Consider the following 19,465-nt stretch of genomic DNA (forward strand, 5'->3'; position numbering starts at 1 on the left):
TGTCATTTTATAAGCATTTGTGCTTTATTTGTGCCACAACATTTGTGCCATTTAGCAACGTCCAATATGGCTATGATTATAATCCAGAAATGTAATCTCAACTTAACAAGAAAATGATCTTACACGAGTTATAATAAATTATATAATATGCTACGCCTTGCTTACATAAGAAGCGCAGCGGACTAAAATTAGCTAACTAATTTTGATAAGTTATAAACGCAACTCGACTATTTCATAAGATAAGTTGTAATAAAATTTAAAAAAATTGATATTACATTGATGATATTATTCTAATTTCTTAACGGTTCCATTAGAATGCTTAGTAGTATAATGGGTTCCTTAATGCCTAATACTATGATGGCTTGGTATAGTTCCTTGACAATCGGATTAATTCTGACATCGACAACATTTCCTTGTGTTTGTTGCTGGTGTTTGGCTATTATGCGCCCAACCTTTACATGTAAAAGGACACAAGTTACATGAAATATCTAAAAAAATGAAATAAATAACATTAGTAATCGATTTAAAAATATATATATACTTTCGACAATATTCGAGTTAATATTGTTTCTTGGTGACCTCTCACGCCCCTTCCACTGTTTCTATTCCTACCAGAATTTGCTCGTTGAGTGATCTCCCTTACTGATCTATGCCTGTTTATTCGTGGTCGTCCACGACTGCGACTCACATGTGGATTAAGAATAACTCTTTCATTTTCTTCTTTTTCATCAACATTGTTAGTGTAAATAGTAACCTATGCATTGCGGTAGGAGCAATCATTCCATCATTCGACTCAATAAATCCCGATTCAATTCAGCCAACCGTTGTTTCACAAATTTGATCTTATTGTCATCGTAAGCCAAATCGGATGCTTCTTGAAATAACCTCTCCATCTCCTGTATTTCTCAAACTCCTCATCATATGTGGGTACCCTCCGTGAAAAACTTTTACTATGGACACGGTTAACATCTTTTCTCCATCGCCTAAGCAAATATCGTTTCGTTGATGAACTTTATGTCTTTGATGACATCAACCTCATGATATGGCAGCACAATATTCCCTTTTGATTCGAATTTCTTACAATTGCAATGAAATATTGGCCATTTTCCTGTACTCTACATCATAAACAAACTCTCTACGAAACAGTTTGTTGATTATGGATTTCTCCATAATTTTATGTCTCTCAATTCACGGCTCATTATACGCTTCCACGCCTTCCCTCTTGATTTGGTGAATGACATGGCAATACCACATTCGTTTAATCTCCTCTTGAGCGAGCTTGAATATTGAATTATTAAATGCCTTTTGAAACTGTTGTTCCCATTTAAAAGCAGATATGCAATTTACAAGCGTGTTTTTGATTTGAAATCGATAGAACTCCTTTTCATTCTTGTCACACATAGCAATCTCATCTTGCTCCACAAATTGCTTTAGTGTGCTCATTGAGTTAACATACCCATCAAAATAGGCATGCATGCTCTCACTCCTTTGAGTCGAAACCATTCCGGCCCAAAATGTGTGATTGAGATAAATTGGAACCCAATACTCCTATCAAAATATAGTTTGGAAAGCCATTCATTTCTTTCCAACCCATGCTTCACTACAAACTCATTCAATTTCTCTCAAACATCTCGATGGTTAGCTATCATATATTCTGACTTTAAACTCAAGGCATGCACTATCATAATCGGTAACACCCTTAAACTTCTCGGGTACCTTGCATAATATATGCCAAGCAAAATCATGTCTAGTATTAGGCATTACCTCCCTAATGGCTTTCCTCATGCTCTCGCATTGATCTGTAAGAATAGAATTAGGATGAACATCTTCCATTGCTTCAAGCCACGTCATGAACAACCACTTAAAAGTGTTTACATCTTCATGTGAGATCAAGGCGCATCCTAATAAAATAGATTGCCCATGATGATTTACTCCAACAATGGTGGCAAATGGCAACTTGTATCGATTAACAAGGTAAGTAGTGTCAAAACTAACAACATCATTGAATTCCTCGTAAGCAGCTCGACTACGAGGATGAACCCATAGAACATTTGAAAGCCTGGAATCATCATCAAGATCAAATGAATAGAAAAACTCAGGATCGTTTCGTTGCATTCTCACAAACAACTTACGTATAGCCTCAGCATCACCATCACCAAGTCGTAGCCTCCTCTTTCGCTCAATGAAGTTTCGACAATCCTTTGACAAACAGCTTAAATTTTCTGGTCCACCTGCTTGAACTTCAAGCAACCTAATGCTTTTTGCGGGTCTTATGCCAGCTATATCGTTTGCCTCCAATCTCCTCTTCATATCCATATTCAGTGACCTGTGAGCAACCATCAATCTAGACATAGAAGGTTCCAATTCGTGATTGTGACTTGAAATAACTTTTGAAATCTGCCACATTCCATTTTCTCTTATGATTGCATTAATCTTTGTAGGACAATTTATCCTCTTTGATGATTTCTCACCAATTGCTTTCCTTCCTTTATCGCAACTAATTGTTTGATATTTGCGAGATCCACCCCGTACATTAACTGCTGATCTTTTGAAAACACTAAAACCTTTCAATCTAGCATGTTCTTTATAGAAGTTGAACATAGTGCTGATACAAGGAAATAACATCCCTGTTAGGACCTTCTTCAATAGCATTAGTGTTTGCTCTTTGCTCTAATGCCTCCTTCGTTCATATCTTGATCACGGTGATTCATCTTCCTCCACATCTTGATGAACAAACTATCATCTTCACTAAAATCAAATATCTCATCAAACAATTGCCTACGATATGACCTTCACGACTTAACCCCGCCATAAAAAAATTGAAAAAACTGAGAGAATGAATCAACTTTAAAAGAAAAAACAAAGAATGAAAATATTTTAAGGAAGGCAAAAACAAAGAATGAAAATATTTTAAGGAAGGCAAAAACAAGGAATGCTCATCACTGCTGCATGTGTTAGCTCAGATGTGCATGCATTAATGGAGACACACTCATCGAATCATCGGTTCTTGAATGGTGTGCATGGTGCAAGCAATAATAGCTTGTTGCATGCACGCTTTCCTTTGCATGAGCCATGAAATGAGCTATCTTACGACTCAAGCTTTGAAGCCATTTTTAAATTGTTTCCTCTCTTTCTTTTAAGGGTATAATAGTAAAACTACATACATTAATACCATTTGAGCCAGCTCAAATTGAGCTATTTAGCAGCACTCTTCTAATAATTAGTCCTACCTTGTTGTCTTTAGAAATCCCTACGACGCACTTCATCCATGCAGGCAGGTACAAATCACGATGTGTTTAGCCCTTACGAACAGTAGCCTTATAATAATAACATCGAGTATGATACCTCCAATGAGATGAGCTTGCTTGGAAATTGGAATAATTGAGAGCATCGAACGAACATCACCATGTGATTTATATATAAAATAAAGGTGAAACAAATAACATGTGTTCCAATATCCCCCTTAAATTATTTTATATATGAAAATTTAAATAATTCTTTTTTCTTAATCTTAAAGTAGAGACTTCCATTTTATTAAATATATTAATTTTATTGTATATAATATTCTTTGATTAATATTTATATTCTTTTTATCGTTGTGGAGATGAATTCATGAATATAATCAAGTGTAATATTCTATAACACTAGTACTACAGTACTATTTGCATTGTATACAAATTATGTATACATATAGAATCCTTTAATTTTAAGATTTTTATTAATGACATAAGGTTTAAACTCCCAATTATAATATGCTTTAATTTTCTTAATATTAAAATGAATACTATTAAGTATGATTAATAATGAAATCATTTTCATCTAATTTGACTTATTCAAATATATCATTCACCAGATCAGATTCAAATTTCCACACTCTCAATTCTCTAATAAAAAAAAGTCACTCTTTAAAAATATAAATATCAAATTCCAACCCTTATAAGGTCAAATAAGGGAAAAAAAAAAAAAAAGGCATCTCGAGGTAGGCGCATATGTATGCGAAATTAGACGAAAAACAGGCCAGGGCTGAAGATTGCTACGTGCCTACCATGGCTTGGTGCCTACTTCCTTGGCAAGGCAGTAGGCACCAAAGCATTTGGCTCCAAGCCATGGTGGGCAACTGGGGCAACTGGGAATGTAGCAATCTACAAGAATAAGACAAAAATGAATCCAAATATTGTCCTTAATCCCACACCCATCTTTGGAAACAGCATTTTGCATGTGCACTTTGTTGTAAAAGTGATGGTGGCGGAGTTCCATAAGCCTAGTTTGTGTCTCCTAATCCAATGGGCTATGTGATTGTGCATTTCTCTCCTCGATTCTTGTTACTTCAATTATGTACTTCTGCTCTTTCTCTCCTCTGTCAGTGAATCGATTTTACTGTTATGTTTTAACGTGCTCTACCATTTATGGTTGCTTCTGCGCTTCATAGCAGCCTATATATACGTGTTCATTTCATTTTATCTATGCACTCTCCTACAGCATTGCAAAGTCTTGCACTTTGGCTTTTGTCCCAATACCTCTTGCTTCATGCAAAAAAGTGTATTCTCTGAATTTCTGAAGGTACACATTTGTGTTTTCATTTTTATGTTGGTGTTCGCGTCTATTATCTTATGTAAATTTTCGTTCATAAATTTGAGCTTTAAGGATAAATAATTTTAAGTTTAATGGGCATTTACAAGAGAGAATGTGATAAATATAAAATATATTCAAATACTTTTCCCTACAAGTTTAAACATTTAGTTTAAGCAGTTATTTAGTGCATTGTACATATATGGATCATATGGTGAACTTGTTCTCTAGTTGCAAACAAGTGAAACATCGTGGAGTAATGGGAATTCCATGCAACAAGCAAAAAGAATATGCACAAGTAGCCCATTTTTGGAAATCTCAATGGTTTGCCTTTGATTGTGAAGTAGTTTGTGTGCACTAGTAGCCCATTTGGTTTGCGAGAAAATGCTTGAAAGAATCTTTTTTCAAGATCTTTTGCTATTTGGAACACACACCTAAAAAAAAAAATTACATATCCCTTCGCCAATCCTACTATAATTGTTTGTGTTTATAAAGGTGATTTCTCATTTTATGAGATCAAAAAACAATGAAAATCATGAGATTTGGAATATTTCTCTGCTTATCCTCTATACATTGCGACCTTAAGGATGCTCCCGTTATTGTGATGTATAAAGATTAGACAATGTGCTGTCAAAATTTCTGTTCCTTTTTCTTAGCTTATTTGGAGAGAGATTTCTTGCTTCTTTAATTAGTCGATTCACAAGTTTTAAAACATGCAGATCTACTACCTTGAACTGAGGGTGGGAGCTGAAGCAGGAATACCGAAATGGACAAGACAGCAATTGCCCTTGAGGCTATTAGCAAGGAGACTGTTGATCTGGCACATACTTATGATTTTTCTTGTGTTGTTTTAGGAAACCTATAATTGCACCATAATCTAGTTCTTAATATGATATATGAGCAGTTTGTTGCTATCCTCTGCTCTTTATAAATTGCTTTCACTCGTATAAGCAAATATGATTCTTGTCATGAAAGAGAAGTAACATAGATAAGGACCCAAAATAAATAAATAAATAAAAGGAATTTCTTCAGTGATTTCTAATACAAAAGTTGAATCTTACATCGCTTTATGTGCATCAAAACCATTATTCTTTTAATGATAAACAACAATATTAGAGATATGCAAGTAAAGTATGTTTGCTAACACTGAAATGGATTATTGCAGGAGAACATTCCAGTTGAAGAAGTGTTTGAGAAGTTGAAATGTACAAGAGACGGTCTCAGTTCTGATGAGGTTCAACAGAGGTTAGCAGTATTTGGCCACAACAAGCTTGAGGAGAAAAAGGTCTCTTGAGTTGTTTCAGGGCTTGTTTTTCTCCTTTATATATCATCGATAATGTTAGTTGTAACTTCATTTTGCCTTTATGTTGAATTCATTCATTTCATCTGCTTTATAGGAAAGTAAAATACTCAAGTTTTTGGGGTTTATGTGGAATCCACTATCATGGGTTATGGAAGCTGCAGCAATTATGGCCATCTTTCTTGCCCATGGAGGAGTAAGTTTATGGGGATCCGTATCTCTGTCATCAAGAATCTCCATTTAAGACATGGATTGAATTGAAAGCAAAACCTAGATTTATTGAATGACCATTGAAAAGCAATTCTTGTGCAGGAGGAAGGTGTAGATTAAAATGATTTTATATGCATTTTGACACTACTTATTATCAATTCAACCATCAGCTTTATAGAGGAAAACAATGCTGGAAATGCAGCAACAGCTCTTATGGCTCAGTTGGCACCAAAAGCAAAGGTTAACCATGTGGATTTCTTTAAAACCTATTTGAACTACTTTCTTTCCACTGTATCTACATTGTCTACAACAGGTTTTGCGCAATGGAAGCTGGGGAGAGGAAGATGCTGCTGTATTGGTGCCTGGAGACATTGTCAGTATCAAACTAGGAGATATTATTCCCGCTGATGCTCGATTGCTTGAAGGGGATCCTTTGAAAATTGATCAGGTTCTTAATCACATAGAATGATTTAATTAATAACACTCATGGAGGCCAAGTTGAAATGCTGGATTAGGACATGAATCATGAAAGGGAATTGTCTAAATAAAAATCGGTACTTGTTGAAAAGGGTGGAATTTAGTCTTCTGTAAAAAGTAAAAAAAGAATTTTTTTTTACTAAAGAAAAGAAAAAGGAAGAAGAAAAGAAGCAGAGTAAGACAAATTGTCTTCCTCTCTTGAGCTTTAAGGATTAATATATTTCCCTTTTTTTTCCCAGTCTGCTCTTACCGGAGAGTCACTTCCAGTAACTAAGAATCCTGGTGATAGAGTTTACTCTGGTTCAACATGTAAGCAAGGTGAAATCGAAGCAGTTGTCATTGCTACTGGTGTGCACACCTTTTTTGGAAAGGCAGCTTATCTTGTGGAATCCACTACACATGTTGGGCATTTTCAGAAGGTTCATTTCAAAACTCATTTACATATCAGTTAATGAATCAACTTGGTGCTAACAAGCCAGTAGCATACTAACTCTCTGATTGAACACTTGAATGTAGCAAGTATATAGTTTATAAAGATGCCTGTGTCATAAAGAAACTGTAGTCATGCCCATATTGAGCAACCTATGAACATCTGTTACCATTTGTGAAAGATAATTTTGCCTCATTGTTTCAGGTTTTAACGGCAATTGGAAACTTCTGCATTTGCTCTATTGCCATTGGCATGCTGATTGAGATCGTTGTAATATATGGGATTCAAAAAAGGGAATATCGTGTTGGCATAGACAATCTTCTAGTTTTATTCATTGGTGGTATCCCCATTGCTATGCCAACGGTACTTTCTGTTACCATGGCCATAGGTTCTCATCGCTTGTCTCAGCAGGTACTTGAAGGTTTACTTTGTTAAAGTCATGGAGCTAAATAATTGCACGAACTTTGGTGAGGAACTAAGTTAATACTGTCTGGAAAATTAATAAAAATTACTGAACTTTCTGTGCAGGGTGCAATAACAAAGAGAATGACAGCTATTGAGGAAATGGCAGGGATGGATGTGCTCTGCAGTGATAAAACGGGCACTTTAACTCTTAACAAACTTACAGTTGACAAGTCTATGATAGAGGTGTTATTTTTTGTCCATTATTTTCCATTTTGTTAGTAGTTTTACAGTAAATTATGTAAAAACTCCTGATTATTTTGAACTTATAGATTATATGTATGCTTTCTTCTCCCTGAAATTCTCCAATGTCACTCAAGTTTCTCCTCCTATTTGTTTCTGTTATAAGTAGAAATTCAACTATCTGAACAACTGTTCTTAGATTTGCTAGTTATTTTCATAGTCTATATAAATAAAATTATGATGTATTCTCTAGATTTTATTCTGAAAAATTAAATTAGGATCTGTTAGAAAAGATTGCCATATTGGAATGGAAACTGTCATGCAAGGCGTTTGACTTCATTCATTTCATAATAGGTTTTTGCAAAGGGTGTTGACAAGGACATGGTTTTATTGATGACTGCAAGAGCTTCGAGGTTAGAAAATCAAGATGCTATTGATGGAGCTATTGTTTCTATGCTGGCTGATCCTAAAGAGGTATTGCATCTTCTTAATTAAATATTCAATGCAATTTATTCCAGTCTTCATCCACGTAGAAGTATGAAATATATGAATTGGTGCCCCAGTGAAGATGTTGTTTTGTTGTCAAATAGCATAAGTCGGTGATTATCAACAACCAGGATGCTATGATCCTCTAGGAAAATTTACATCTGATCAATTTCTTTTGGTAGACTAGTTTAACTTTTTGATGGTTGGGATAGTAGCCAAAATATTCTATTATACGCTCTGTTAATTAAGTTTCTGATGAACTGAGACTATCTTTTATTCAATTGTTAGGCTCGAGCTGGAATTACTGAAGTTCACTTTCTTCCATTTAATCCAACTGACAAAAGGACAGCACTTACATTTTTAGACAGTGCGGGCAAGATGCATAGAGTGAGCAAAGGTGCACCGGAACAGGTATTTAGTTACAGTCTTGGTTTATGATCATCGCATTACCTGCCATAGCCTAATATTGATTACATCATTTATGTGGCAACTTCAGATTCTCAGTTTGGCATGCAATAAATCAGATATTGAAAAAAAGGTACACACAATAATTGATAAATTTGCTAAGCGTGGACTTCGATCCCTTGCAGTTGCTCGACAGGTATATGCTTTGCTTCATTTATTATTTGCTTCAGTGTTTTAGAAGTTTGACTTACTACTAAAGAAATTGGTGTTTTTTATAGGAGGTACCTGCTGGTACCAAGGACAGTCCTGGTGGACCATGGGAATTTGTTGGTCTTCTCCCTCTTTTTGATCCACCTCGCCATGACAGTGCTGAAACTATCAGAAGAGCTCTAGATCTTGGTGTTAGTTTCAAAATGATCACAGGTGATCAACTGGCAATTGCAAAAGAGACAGGGAGACGACTTGGAATGGGCACAAACTTGTATCCATCATCCTCTTTGATAGGGGAAAACAAGGATGGAACAATTGGAGTTCTACCAATTGATGAGCTCATTGAAAATGCTGATGGTTTTGCTGGTGTTTTCCCTGGTAATTATTTCATCACTGGTACTACTTGCTAGAATTTTCTTTGTATTACTCTCATTTGACTTAATGTTTCTTTGTAGAGCATAAGTTCGAGATTGTGAAGCGACTGCAAGCTAAAAAGCATATAGTTGGAATGACTGGTGATGGAGTAAATGACGCACCTGCATTACAGATAGCAGACATAGGAATTGCAGTGACAGATTCAACAGATGCTGCTCGTAGTGCTTCTGATATAGTTCTGACAGAGCCTGGGCTGAGTGTAATCATTAGTGCTGTTTTGACCAGCAGAGCAATCTTTCAAAGAATGAAGAATTACACAGTAAGATTTTGCTGATAATTCTTGGATTTGGTGACTATAAATGGCATAAGTTCCTTTACACATCTTTTCCTTTTAATTTTTTCCCCAGACATATGCTGTGTCCATCACCATACGTATTGTGGTAAGTTATTCGGTCCCTGAAATTTTATCATTCAGAAGTTTGGCAAATGTGCAAACTGTAACATTGGTGACTGAATTTATTCAACAGATGGGGTTTATGTTGCTCACTTGTTTTTGGAATTTTAATTTCCCTCCCTTTGTGGTTCTCATTATTGCCATTCTAAATGATGGTAAGCAATTCTACATGCTGTATAGCAATTTGCAACCATCCCTGGCTTTTTTCTTCCTAGCATGAGAATTGAGTCACCTTTCTCTCAATATATTTTTAGGTACTATCTTGACGATATCCAAAGATAGAGTTAAGCCATCCTCAATACCAGACAGTTGGAAACTTAGTGAAATTTTTGCAACTGGGATTGTGATAGGCGGATACCTTGCCATAATGACAGTTGTGTTCTTCTGGGGAGCTTATGAAACTGATTTCTTTCCGGTAAAGTTAAATGTTACTTCATTATGTTTGAGTTTCCTTATGTGCTCTTTTATCTTTCCAGGATTGAAACGGAATCTAACCAATGTTTATTTAAGCTGGAAATGCATAGAGCCATAAGAGCAAATGATTTTCTGATTCATTATGCTTTTTGATTATCTTTTTCTTCTTCATCATCACAGAAACACTTCAATGTGCATAGCCTTCAGAAGAAAGTTTACAATGTTTCTGATGAACACGTCTTCAAGGAACTGAATGGACAGCTGGCATCAGCTGTGTACCTTCAAGTTAGCACCATCAGCCAGGCTTTAATATTTGTGACTCGCTCCAGGAGCTGGTCATTTACAGAGAGGCCTGGTCTTCTTCTCGTTGTTGCTTTCCTTATTGCTCAATTGGTAATCCTTACACTCTTATCATTGAATTTAGGCACTGAATGATCAATGTTCATATCATCTATGTCCATGTTTATTATGAACATTTCAATTCACTGCTATGTTTGTTAGTACCCTCAGCTCTAAACTAACTATGGTTGTTGATCTATGCAGATTGCAACTGTAATATCTGCGGAAGCAACATGGGATTTTGCTGGAATTAGCAAGATTGGTTGGAAATGGACTGGTGTTATATGGCTATACAATATTGTAACATATGTGCTCCTTGATCCTATCAAGTTTGCTGTTAGATATACATTGAGCGGTAGAGCCTGGGGCCTAGTCTATAACCAAAGGGTGATTGAATTCGAACCTAGCTAGTAGTCCATTACATTGAATTCTTATATTCATGTTGAAAGAACTTGGTTTTTGAGATTTGGGCATTGATTGATTTTCTCAGACGGCAATGACAACCCAAAAAGACTTTGGTAAGGAAGCTCGGGAAGCTGCATGGGCAGCCGAGCAGCGGACACTTCATGGCCTCCGATCTATGGAATCAAATGTATTCTCTGAAAAGCATACTTTCAGAGACATCAGCATCATGGTTGAAGAAGCCAGAAGACATGCAGAGATTGCAAGGTTTGTTTTCTTTCTGGAAAGCTCACACAAATACAGAATTTGTAAGATTAAACTCTGTACTAATGGCTGACTTTATTTGTTATTCTCATCACATGCATCCTGCAGATTGAGGGAGCTTCACACCCTGAAAGGCAAAGTGGAGTCCTTTGCAAAGTTGAAGGATTTGGATATTGATGTGAACCCTCATTACACTGTCTGAGTGACGGTTACATCACAAAATTGAATTGCTTTCCGGGGAACTGCTTAACCAGGAGAGGGTAGCCAAGCTGATGATTCCCAGTCTGAAAGGTGTCTAATTTAGTTGCAGCTTTCCTTTACTTTGTTCCCTTTTCTCTTTCCTTTTCTTTTTCACCATTGTAATGTGCTCAGTGCTCAAGTGTCCAATGTGAACCATCAATAAAAGCTTTTTACTGTCACTTTGATCATTTGTAACTTGCCTGGCAGCCAAAAAAAATTCCAAATCTTTTTGATTTTGAGTTATAAAAATAAGTTACAATTTTAAAAAAAATGAATTTATTAAGTAGAAGTGCAAATTTTTATATATTATTTTAACAAATAAAATTTAAATAACTTACAGAATTATTAAAATTTTATAATATAAATTATTAATTAAAAATATCTTTCATATTTAAAAAAAATAAAAATTTTTTATGTTGATTATTAATTAAAATATATAAAACTAAATGTGTTTAATTGTTATTTGAGTAATAATAATCGGGATTGAAATCAGTTCAGAGATTAAAAATATTAATTAAGTTTGGATTCTGCATTGCTGGATATCCTACTCATTGGTACTTGGATGGATAAGAAAAGCAGCTTGCAACAAAGATTTAAATTATGTTTTAGTCTTATAATATTTTTGTTTAAGATTTCATAGGCTGTGATTCGATTTCCAGTTCCTGAATCGCCTTTCACTTTCGGTCCTGATGAAAATCTGGTATGACAAGTCTCATTTTTCTTGTGACCAATTCCTAGAGTTCACAGTTTCCCTTGCATTCTCAAATTTTCTTGGATCCTTCAATATTTTACCCTAGTTTAATGATCAAAGACATATTAATTATTTGATAGCGTCAGGTTCAAATACCTAATTACTCAATCTCTACTATTAATACTAATAATGAATTAAAAAAAATAAATTTTTCTATCAAAGTTTCCAAAGAATGTGTAAATATAAAAAGGAAAATAATATGTGAAATTTTAATTTTTCTTTAATAATATCATTTTTACCATTAGAATAAGAATATATACATATAAATTTTATAATCGATGTGAGATTTCGATTTCCAAGGATAATGAATATTTGAATAAAATTATAACGCTAATAATCAATTTTTCATTGTCTTCCTAATGAGGTCCAATGAAGCAGTCACATTGGAGGGTCAAACATTTATTAAATAATACAACTTACTTGGCAAGCAGGTTTCTACACATAGACGGGAGATAATTAAGCTGCAATAGCGTATTTAGTTTCTGGCTTTATGCCTATAACAGGTGCCAGAATATTTTTATTTATCATTGAATTAATAATTTAATATAATTATTTTTAAAATTATAAAATCTTAACTTCAAATTTCAATGGAAACTAGTTATAAAAAGAAAAAATTCAATGATCAAAACTAAGTAATTTGAAAAAAAAAAGAAAAAGAAAAAATGAAGTGCTTATTTAAGGGTTTAGTAATATTCTAAGGGTAAATTTCAACTATGGTATTTGAATTTAGGGTGTCATAACAGTATGGTACATAATTTTTAATTTATAACATGAAACCTCATTAACATTAATTTGAGTAACATAAAAGTTCATCTTACATTTATAACCAGTTTTTAAGTTACAAAACTATTGTGGAATTATTTAAAAAAAAAAAAAAGTTTCAAAAGACTAAAATCTCCTTGAATAGTTTTTTTTTACCACTCTTCTCTCTCCTCTCTATTTCTTCTTCACCTACCCAAATCTTCTTTGTTTCTTCACCAGTCTCCTGCATTTTCTTTTTCTAATCTCTCTCTCAAATCTCCTCCACCTCTTTGATGAAAATTGCTGAAATAAAAAAGTGCAAGCCTACTGAAAAATCTTCAACAATATAGTAATTAAAAAAAAATATAGCAATTTTTTGTTGTCTGTCTATTTGATTTTCCAGCAAAATTTATCATTTGCACATAAGAAATTTTGCACTTAAAAGAAAATTTTGAATTTACCCAAAATCAAGAAAAACAAATCAATATAAAGGAAGGAGCACCTAACCTACAAGCAATTTAAAGTTGGATAGAGATTTAAATTCAAGAACCAACTTTTGATGGTAATGAGTTAAACAAAATTAGTTTTTGACAAATTTAGCCAAGGGCTAATGATTCACCGTGTCAATGATTGGAAGCTAAACATATTAAGAATGCATCCATTCTCAATAGCAGTTAAAAATGCCATTTTATACTCAAGTTTCTCAAGAACCTGCATGGAAAATTATAGTAAGTGATGGGAGTTTTGGTACATGTTAGCTTTTGTAACTTTGCACAAGAGAAAAAAATTATTCTTTACTTGTGCATTGTGCTTGTTCAAACAAACCTAGTAAGTTCAAAATTGTAGAATATCTAGCAAATCAACATAAAAGCACAAGTGCTAGATATAAGTAGGTATAAACTTACCTACATAAATATGACCTGATTCCCATCATCAAATTGTTATCAATTAGTTGTTAAAAAAGAGTCATTGTAAATAGAGCTATAAACAAAAAGAATAGTTCTTTTAGGACTTTCATCAAACATATAGAATGCAAAACCAAATGAATTGAAAAACTTGAACTTCATACATTATTCTTTAACATTAGTATACAATTTGTCTACAAAGTTCACACTCTTCAAGCCTGACAATTTTAGGGGGAAAAAAAAAAGAATATTAAATGTTTTAAAAATACATTGTAAAAAGAGTGCAAATCTTACTATTCTAATGGTAATAATATTGCAAATCCAATGGTTCAAACTAGAATATCAAGTCATGTCTATAACCTTTTCAAGCATCTGCTAATGCATATCAAGTAATATTGCAACAAAAATGAACCATGAGCCTTTGACCAGTTTAACTTAAAATCAAAATTGTGTGAGAGAGTCGAGAGTTCAAATCGCACCATTTTAGAGGTTTGCATTTATTAGAACCTTTGTAAACCCTCCATATTCAAAATAAGTGCAAATGAACTTTTCACTTGTGCAAATGAACTTCATCCCATGGGAAGGACCAGATGTCGATTCCTTATGTTTTTTTCTAGGTCGCGATTAGGGGTCGAAACCGACAGGCATCATTGGAGTTACTCGAGGTCAACCAACTGTCTAGTAGTGGTGGCATGGTTGTATGGTGGTTGTGGTGATTAACATAGATAAAGGTAGAGGGGTTGGGTGAGAAAGACAGAGGAGAAAAGGAGAAGTGTGAGAGAAAAGCGCAGAGAGAAGGTCAAGAGATGAGACATGTTTATTTAAGATAGAAAAGTAATTTTATTTAAAAAAAATAATTTTATATAGACAATATAACCTATAAACTGGTTATAGCCGGTAAGATGGTGTTTTATGTTACTCAAATTAATATTCATATAGTTTTATGTTACAAATTAAAGTTTATGTATCATATTGTTATAAAATCTTAAATTCAGGTACTATAAGTGAAATTTACCCAATATTCTAATCATGGAATGTTCTGTGGTGCTGACAAAGAGAACACAGTAAAGGAATCATTATAATCTTACATTTTTGCAAATTGGAATGATAATAAATAAATAAATAAATCATGAAAGGTTCGCTTTATTTATACAAAGGCCTCAAGTTTCCTGTCAGCCTTCTTCCCCTTTCTAACTACACAGCAAAAAGTGCTTCAAGGCCCTCTTGGCTCACCGATCTGAAACTTCTGTTTCATATTAAATTACCAAAAAACAAGAAATCCCTTGTAAGTTCTCTCTCTCTCCCTATCTGCGTATCTGTGAAGTTCCCATTTTTAATTTTTCTTCCTTCGTCTCTCTATCTCTTGTTCTTTGGGGTTCTGTCAGTCATAGGGTTTCTAGCTTCCATCATTTGGGGATTCTCTTACTCTCACTTTATTGGTAAGGTCAATTCTGCTGTATTCCTCAGTTTGGTTCCCGGGAAAATGCACGAATGTAATAGCAAGAGTGAGAATTTTGTTTTATCTACCCTTTTCTAGTCTCAAAGTCGCATGCTTTGAAAACTTCAAATTAATTAGATTTTTCTAATTTTTATTTATTATTATTTTTTAATTTTTAGAGGGTTTTATTGGTTTTTTGGTTTGGAAGATGGTGGGCTTCTGATACAGAATTGGAGCGGGAATTGAAGGACTGTTGATTGGGGAACAATGCGGTTGTTTCCCTTGAGCTCGAGCTCCAGTTCGAGTTCAAGCTCAGACAAGGAGCAGGGTAATGGAGGGAGCAATCGCGCGATATTGTATCTAAATGTCTATGATCTGACACCTGTAAATAACTACCTTTACTGGTTTGGCCTTGGGATCTTCCACTCCGGCATTGAAGGTAATATGCAGATATTTTGTGTGTTTTATGGTGTTGTTGCTCTTAATGTTTCCCGCTTAATTGTAAATAATTTTGTTGCTGTCTAATTTAGTTTGCGTAGCTGGGGACATTAAATGGTTAGTGTAAACACTAGTTCATGATATAATATGGCGTCTTTCTTTATGCTGTTGAAAGTTTAAGGAGTCCACTGCATTTGCATAAGTTCATGAATTTCATATCCTGCTTTTGCTAATAGCGTTGTTCTACAACTATGATGTAGTATTTTCTTTGGCAAAGGCTTCAAATTGAAGATTTTTCAGGTAGGTTGAGGTTCATAGCAAGAGAATCATGATTTAATATGATCCAGAATGAGAGTGTAGATTTGTGATTTTGGTGGAGTGTCACTTAAGAATGAGGGGTTCTCTTGCAAATAGAATTGGATGGTCCTGTAATTATTTGTGTGATATCTCACCTTAATGCATTGCCATGGTGAAGATTTCATTTGGTACTAAATGTATATGAAGGCTCAGGATACAATATGCAGTAGATAATAGCTCATGTGCATATCTCCTTTAGATAGATAAGTAATGGCATCCCTTATGCTTTTAATTCAAAGGAGTATTGTATACTGCATGCAATTTGTCAATTATGCAAATGACAATAGAAAATAATAAATTCTTAAAAATCATTGAGGACTAGAAAAAAGAAAGGTAAAAAAGAAAGAAAAATCATCTGGAGGACCAAAATCCTACAGAAATTCACAGTGCTTTATCTTTTCTACTACTTACTTGCTGATTACAACAAACCTGTTCAGTTAATAATCCTTCTCTTATAATCTCTATCACCCTGCATATACTTCATAAGTCACTATTTTATTCCTTGTAAATGAATATAAGGAAGCAGAGACAGGATCATAGTGAAGTGCCAAATCAAGAGAACCAGCAAACAAGAAGAATAATTGAACCTGTATCGGCTTCACATTTTATTAATAACTGGGAGTTTCTTAAGTTATAGAATGGAATTTGCAAGATTGATTATGTTAATCAATATTTCCAATAATAAGGAAAGAGTAGCCTGCAATGGTACAAGATTTCCATATTTGAACTAGATTGGATGAATGAATTTATTGGAAACTTAAAAGTTTTTCTGAATACTGAAAAGGTGTCACATCAATGGTGCAATTTAGGTAGAAAAAAGCTATACAAGAGAAGTCATCTTTGATGTGTGTGTGAAGAACTGGCAAATCTTATGGAAGACATATGAAGAGAATAAGAAGCAGAATGTAAAATGAATAGGTTCTTGCTTGTGAAGAAGAGTCTCCAACTCTAGAAGCTAGTTTAGCATTATAGTTCACAAAAAGCAAATTAAAGACAATACTGTAGCTTTCCTCATCAAAAGACTAGTTTCACTCATAAATTGCTGTATGAACTAACAGGCTCCTTTAGTGGTTTCTTGGATATATCCATATTGTCCCAAACAATGTGACCACAAGCCACCATAGATTCATTATGAGAACAAAATTGCGTTGCCCAGAACAGTTTTTGGACTTAGCAAAAATAGGAAAAGAAAAATGAAGGATTTCAGACAAAAATGAGTTTGAACCTTCTTTATTATATTCAGTAAATATGGGAGGGTGCTATCATCATATCCAAATCTCAGGCAGCAAGATGGTAATCTGTGCCATAATTAGCTTATTTTCTTTTTGTTTGTTATGAAGTGTGATTTTAATGTTCTTCATCACATTAGTTGGTCATACATGAGTTCTCAAACTTATGGATTTTCCATCTCTGTTGTTATTTAGGAAAGAATTTATTGAGGTCCATTTGCCAAATGCCAAAAGACTTTAAATCTGAAAGTTTATTCTATGTGTTATTAAAAATCAGCAAACTGATGCCAGTTCTTCCAATGTTACTGAATTTAAATACAATGCACAGGTTGGAAAATTTATGGTGTGTTTGGTACCATAGACACTGCCTTTGTTGATAACTTGGTTGATTGATATGACTTCAAATTGACCTCAAGTTTAGGCAATAGAAAAAGCCAAGGCTTTGTTTGGTAAACTTGCTTTTCTTGCCATCTGTTACTGTAAAATATAATGTGGAAAAGAAAAATTCCGAGAAAAGGAAAGGCTTAAAAAGTTAGTGAACGAAACCCAAGATAACTGATCCTCCGATAGTTATCTGCTTTTTCTCCTTTTTAACAAATGTTGATATATTTTAGAAAACAAATGCAATAATAAGCGAGTATACTTAGTAAATATTTGAATTTCACTTTGCATGATATAAGAAAAAAAGCAATCACAACAAGAAAATATTGCTTTCTGTTTCTAAAACAGCAAAAAGCAATAAAGCAAGCAAGCTAACCAAGTGGAGCTTAATCTCTGCCAGTCATCATAAACAATTCACTTCCACTTCACACACACTCTCCCTCTCGATTCTCAGCATTTATGCATCATACTTGAGCTTTGTTTTCTTCAGCATTTTTGTTTTCACCTTTTATGATGCACTTAGTGTGTACCTGATCTATAATCAGTGCATGGTATGGAGTTTGGCTTTGGAGCCCACGAGTATCCTACCAGTGGGGTATTTGAGGTGGAACCAAGAAGTTGTCCAGGCTTCATCTTCCGACGCTCCCTGTTACTGGGCAGCACGAACCTGTCTTGTTCAGAAGTTCGATCATTCATGGAACATCTTTCTGCAAAATATCATGGGGACACTTACCATTTAATTGCTAAGAATTGCAACCACTTTACTGATGAAGTCTGTTTGCAGCTAACAGGAAAGCCTATTCCTGGATGGGTAAATCGTCTGGCACGAGTAGGTGAGTTGTGTGTCTATATTACATGAGAAATTACTGTAGGGTTCACTAAGAAGCATCCAAATCTAGTACATTGGCTATTCCATGTACCAAATTTAAAATTTTTGTCATTGTTGGAATAGATTTTAAACCTAGATCCAGGTCTACCTGGCTTTCTGACAGTATTAATTACTATTTATTTTGTCATTGCTTTTTATCTGCTTGCCATCTTGAGATCTTAAGAAGGCCAATACAAGTAAATAGTGCAGGATTTTATGGAATGGGTTATATGGTGATGTTGGATGGTGTGGTAACAACACAGCCCTGCGGCGTTGTGTTATTGAGTTTTGTGGTCCAATTTTAATGAGCTTTTTATCTGATCAAGCAGATCCTTTTTCAAGTTTCAGGTTCTTTCTGTAATTGTCTACTGCCAGAAAGCATTCAGATAACAGCAGTTAGACATCTTCCTGATCATCCAGCATACTCTGGTAAGTTTTAACTGTTAATCTTGTCTCTGATAGTTATTGGTACAGATTTTAGCAAAAATTTCCCTCTTCTTGTTGTTGCAAGAGAATTTCTCTTAGATTGACTGTTCAAGAAGGTAAGGCCTGCATGAATAAATTGTTTTCTTTTGTGAGAAGATTGATTATCTATTCTTTGATCGCTTCATTGATGTTTGCATAATGGATATAGACATAGCTTGCTTCTTACCTCAAATATTATACCAATGCAGATGAGGATGGGTTAGAATCTATTGCATCATCTGTTTCAGCCGAGAGTGAAGGAGAGGATGCAGATCATCATCTGTTGACTATACCCAATGGTGATGTTGCATTTTTAAAGGAAAAACCAGTAAGGCTAGCAAGGGAACTCTTGTAGAATTTGTCTGCAATTCCTATTCTTTCTATCTGGGGTCTTTATGGTGTTTGTACTTTAGTGTATGACCTTCAGTGTATCAGTAAGCTTGGCTTTGGTCTAATTAATTAAATCCCTCGGTGTTTATTTCACAATACAATGATCTTGTGCAAGACTTCTCTGATGCCTCCATTTTTTTTTCCTTCCAAATGTATGATTTTACTTACGCTTGTCCTGTATCTAAATATTTGTACGATTCATAGTATATAAACTGTTTTAGCTGGTTGATAGATGCTATGAATTCAAAGAATATCATGTGGAGGCAATTTATGGATTGTGAA

General features: G+C 34.4%; 2 protein-coding genes and 1 pseudogene across 7 annotated transcripts; 2 read left to right on the forward strand and 1 right to left on the reverse strand.

The window, feature by feature from the left end:
• Nucleotides 1-776: 776 nt before the first annotated feature.
• LOC131182849 (protein FAR-RED IMPAIRED RESPONSE 1-like) lies at nucleotides 777-2,652 on the reverse strand. The gene is made up of 2 exons (XM_058152195.1): nucleotides 1,765-2,652; nucleotides 777-896 (listed from the first exon to the last, which is right to left on the reverse strand). Exons 1-2 carry the CDS (start codon nucleotides 2,650-2,652, stop codon nucleotides 777-779), a joined length of 1,008 nt encoding a protein of 335 aa, XP_058008178.1.
• Nucleotides 2,653-4,531: 1,879 nt separating this feature from the next.
• LOC131183211 (plasma membrane ATPase 1-like) lies at nucleotides 4,532-11,408 on the forward strand (annotated as a pseudogene).
• A 3,326-nt stretch (nucleotides 11,409-14,734) lies between these two features.
• Nucleotides 14,735-19,450, forward strand: LOC131168848 (deSI-like protein At4g17486). Of its 6 annotated transcripts, none has more exons than XM_058153519.1 (6): nucleotides 14,752-14,902; nucleotides 15,003-15,056; nucleotides 15,235-15,494; nucleotides 18,006-18,293; nucleotides 18,671-18,757; nucleotides 19,003-19,450. In XM_058153519.1, the coding sequence occupies exons 3-6, from the start codon at nucleotides 15,323-15,325 to the stop codon at nucleotides 19,146-19,148; spliced, it is 693 nt and encodes a 230-aa protein (XP_058009502.1). In that variant the 5' UTR covers nucleotides 14,752-14,902; nucleotides 15,003-15,056; nucleotides 15,235-15,322; the 3' UTR covers nucleotides 19,149-19,450. The 6 variants fall into 6 exon arrangements, with proteins under 6 accessions (XP_058009504.1, XP_058009498.1, XP_058009502.1 ...); XM_058153516.1 differs by having other exon boundaries at nucleotides 14,753-14,902; nucleotides 15,264-15,494; XM_058153520.1 differs by lacking the exon at nucleotides 15,003-15,056 and adding an exon at nucleotides 15,062-15,122 and having other exon boundaries at nucleotides 14,754-14,902; nucleotides 15,264-15,494.
• The last annotated feature ends 15 nt before the right edge of the window (nucleotides 19,451-19,465 follow it).

The sequence above is a fragment of the Hevea brasiliensis genome, chromosome 9 (assembly GCF_030052815.1).
Source record: "Hevea brasiliensis isolate MT/VB/25A 57/8 chromosome 9, ASM3005281v1, whole genome shotgun sequence".
Classification (NCBI taxonomy): Eukaryota; Viridiplantae; Streptophyta; class Magnoliopsida; order Malpighiales; family Euphorbiaceae; genus Hevea; species Hevea brasiliensis.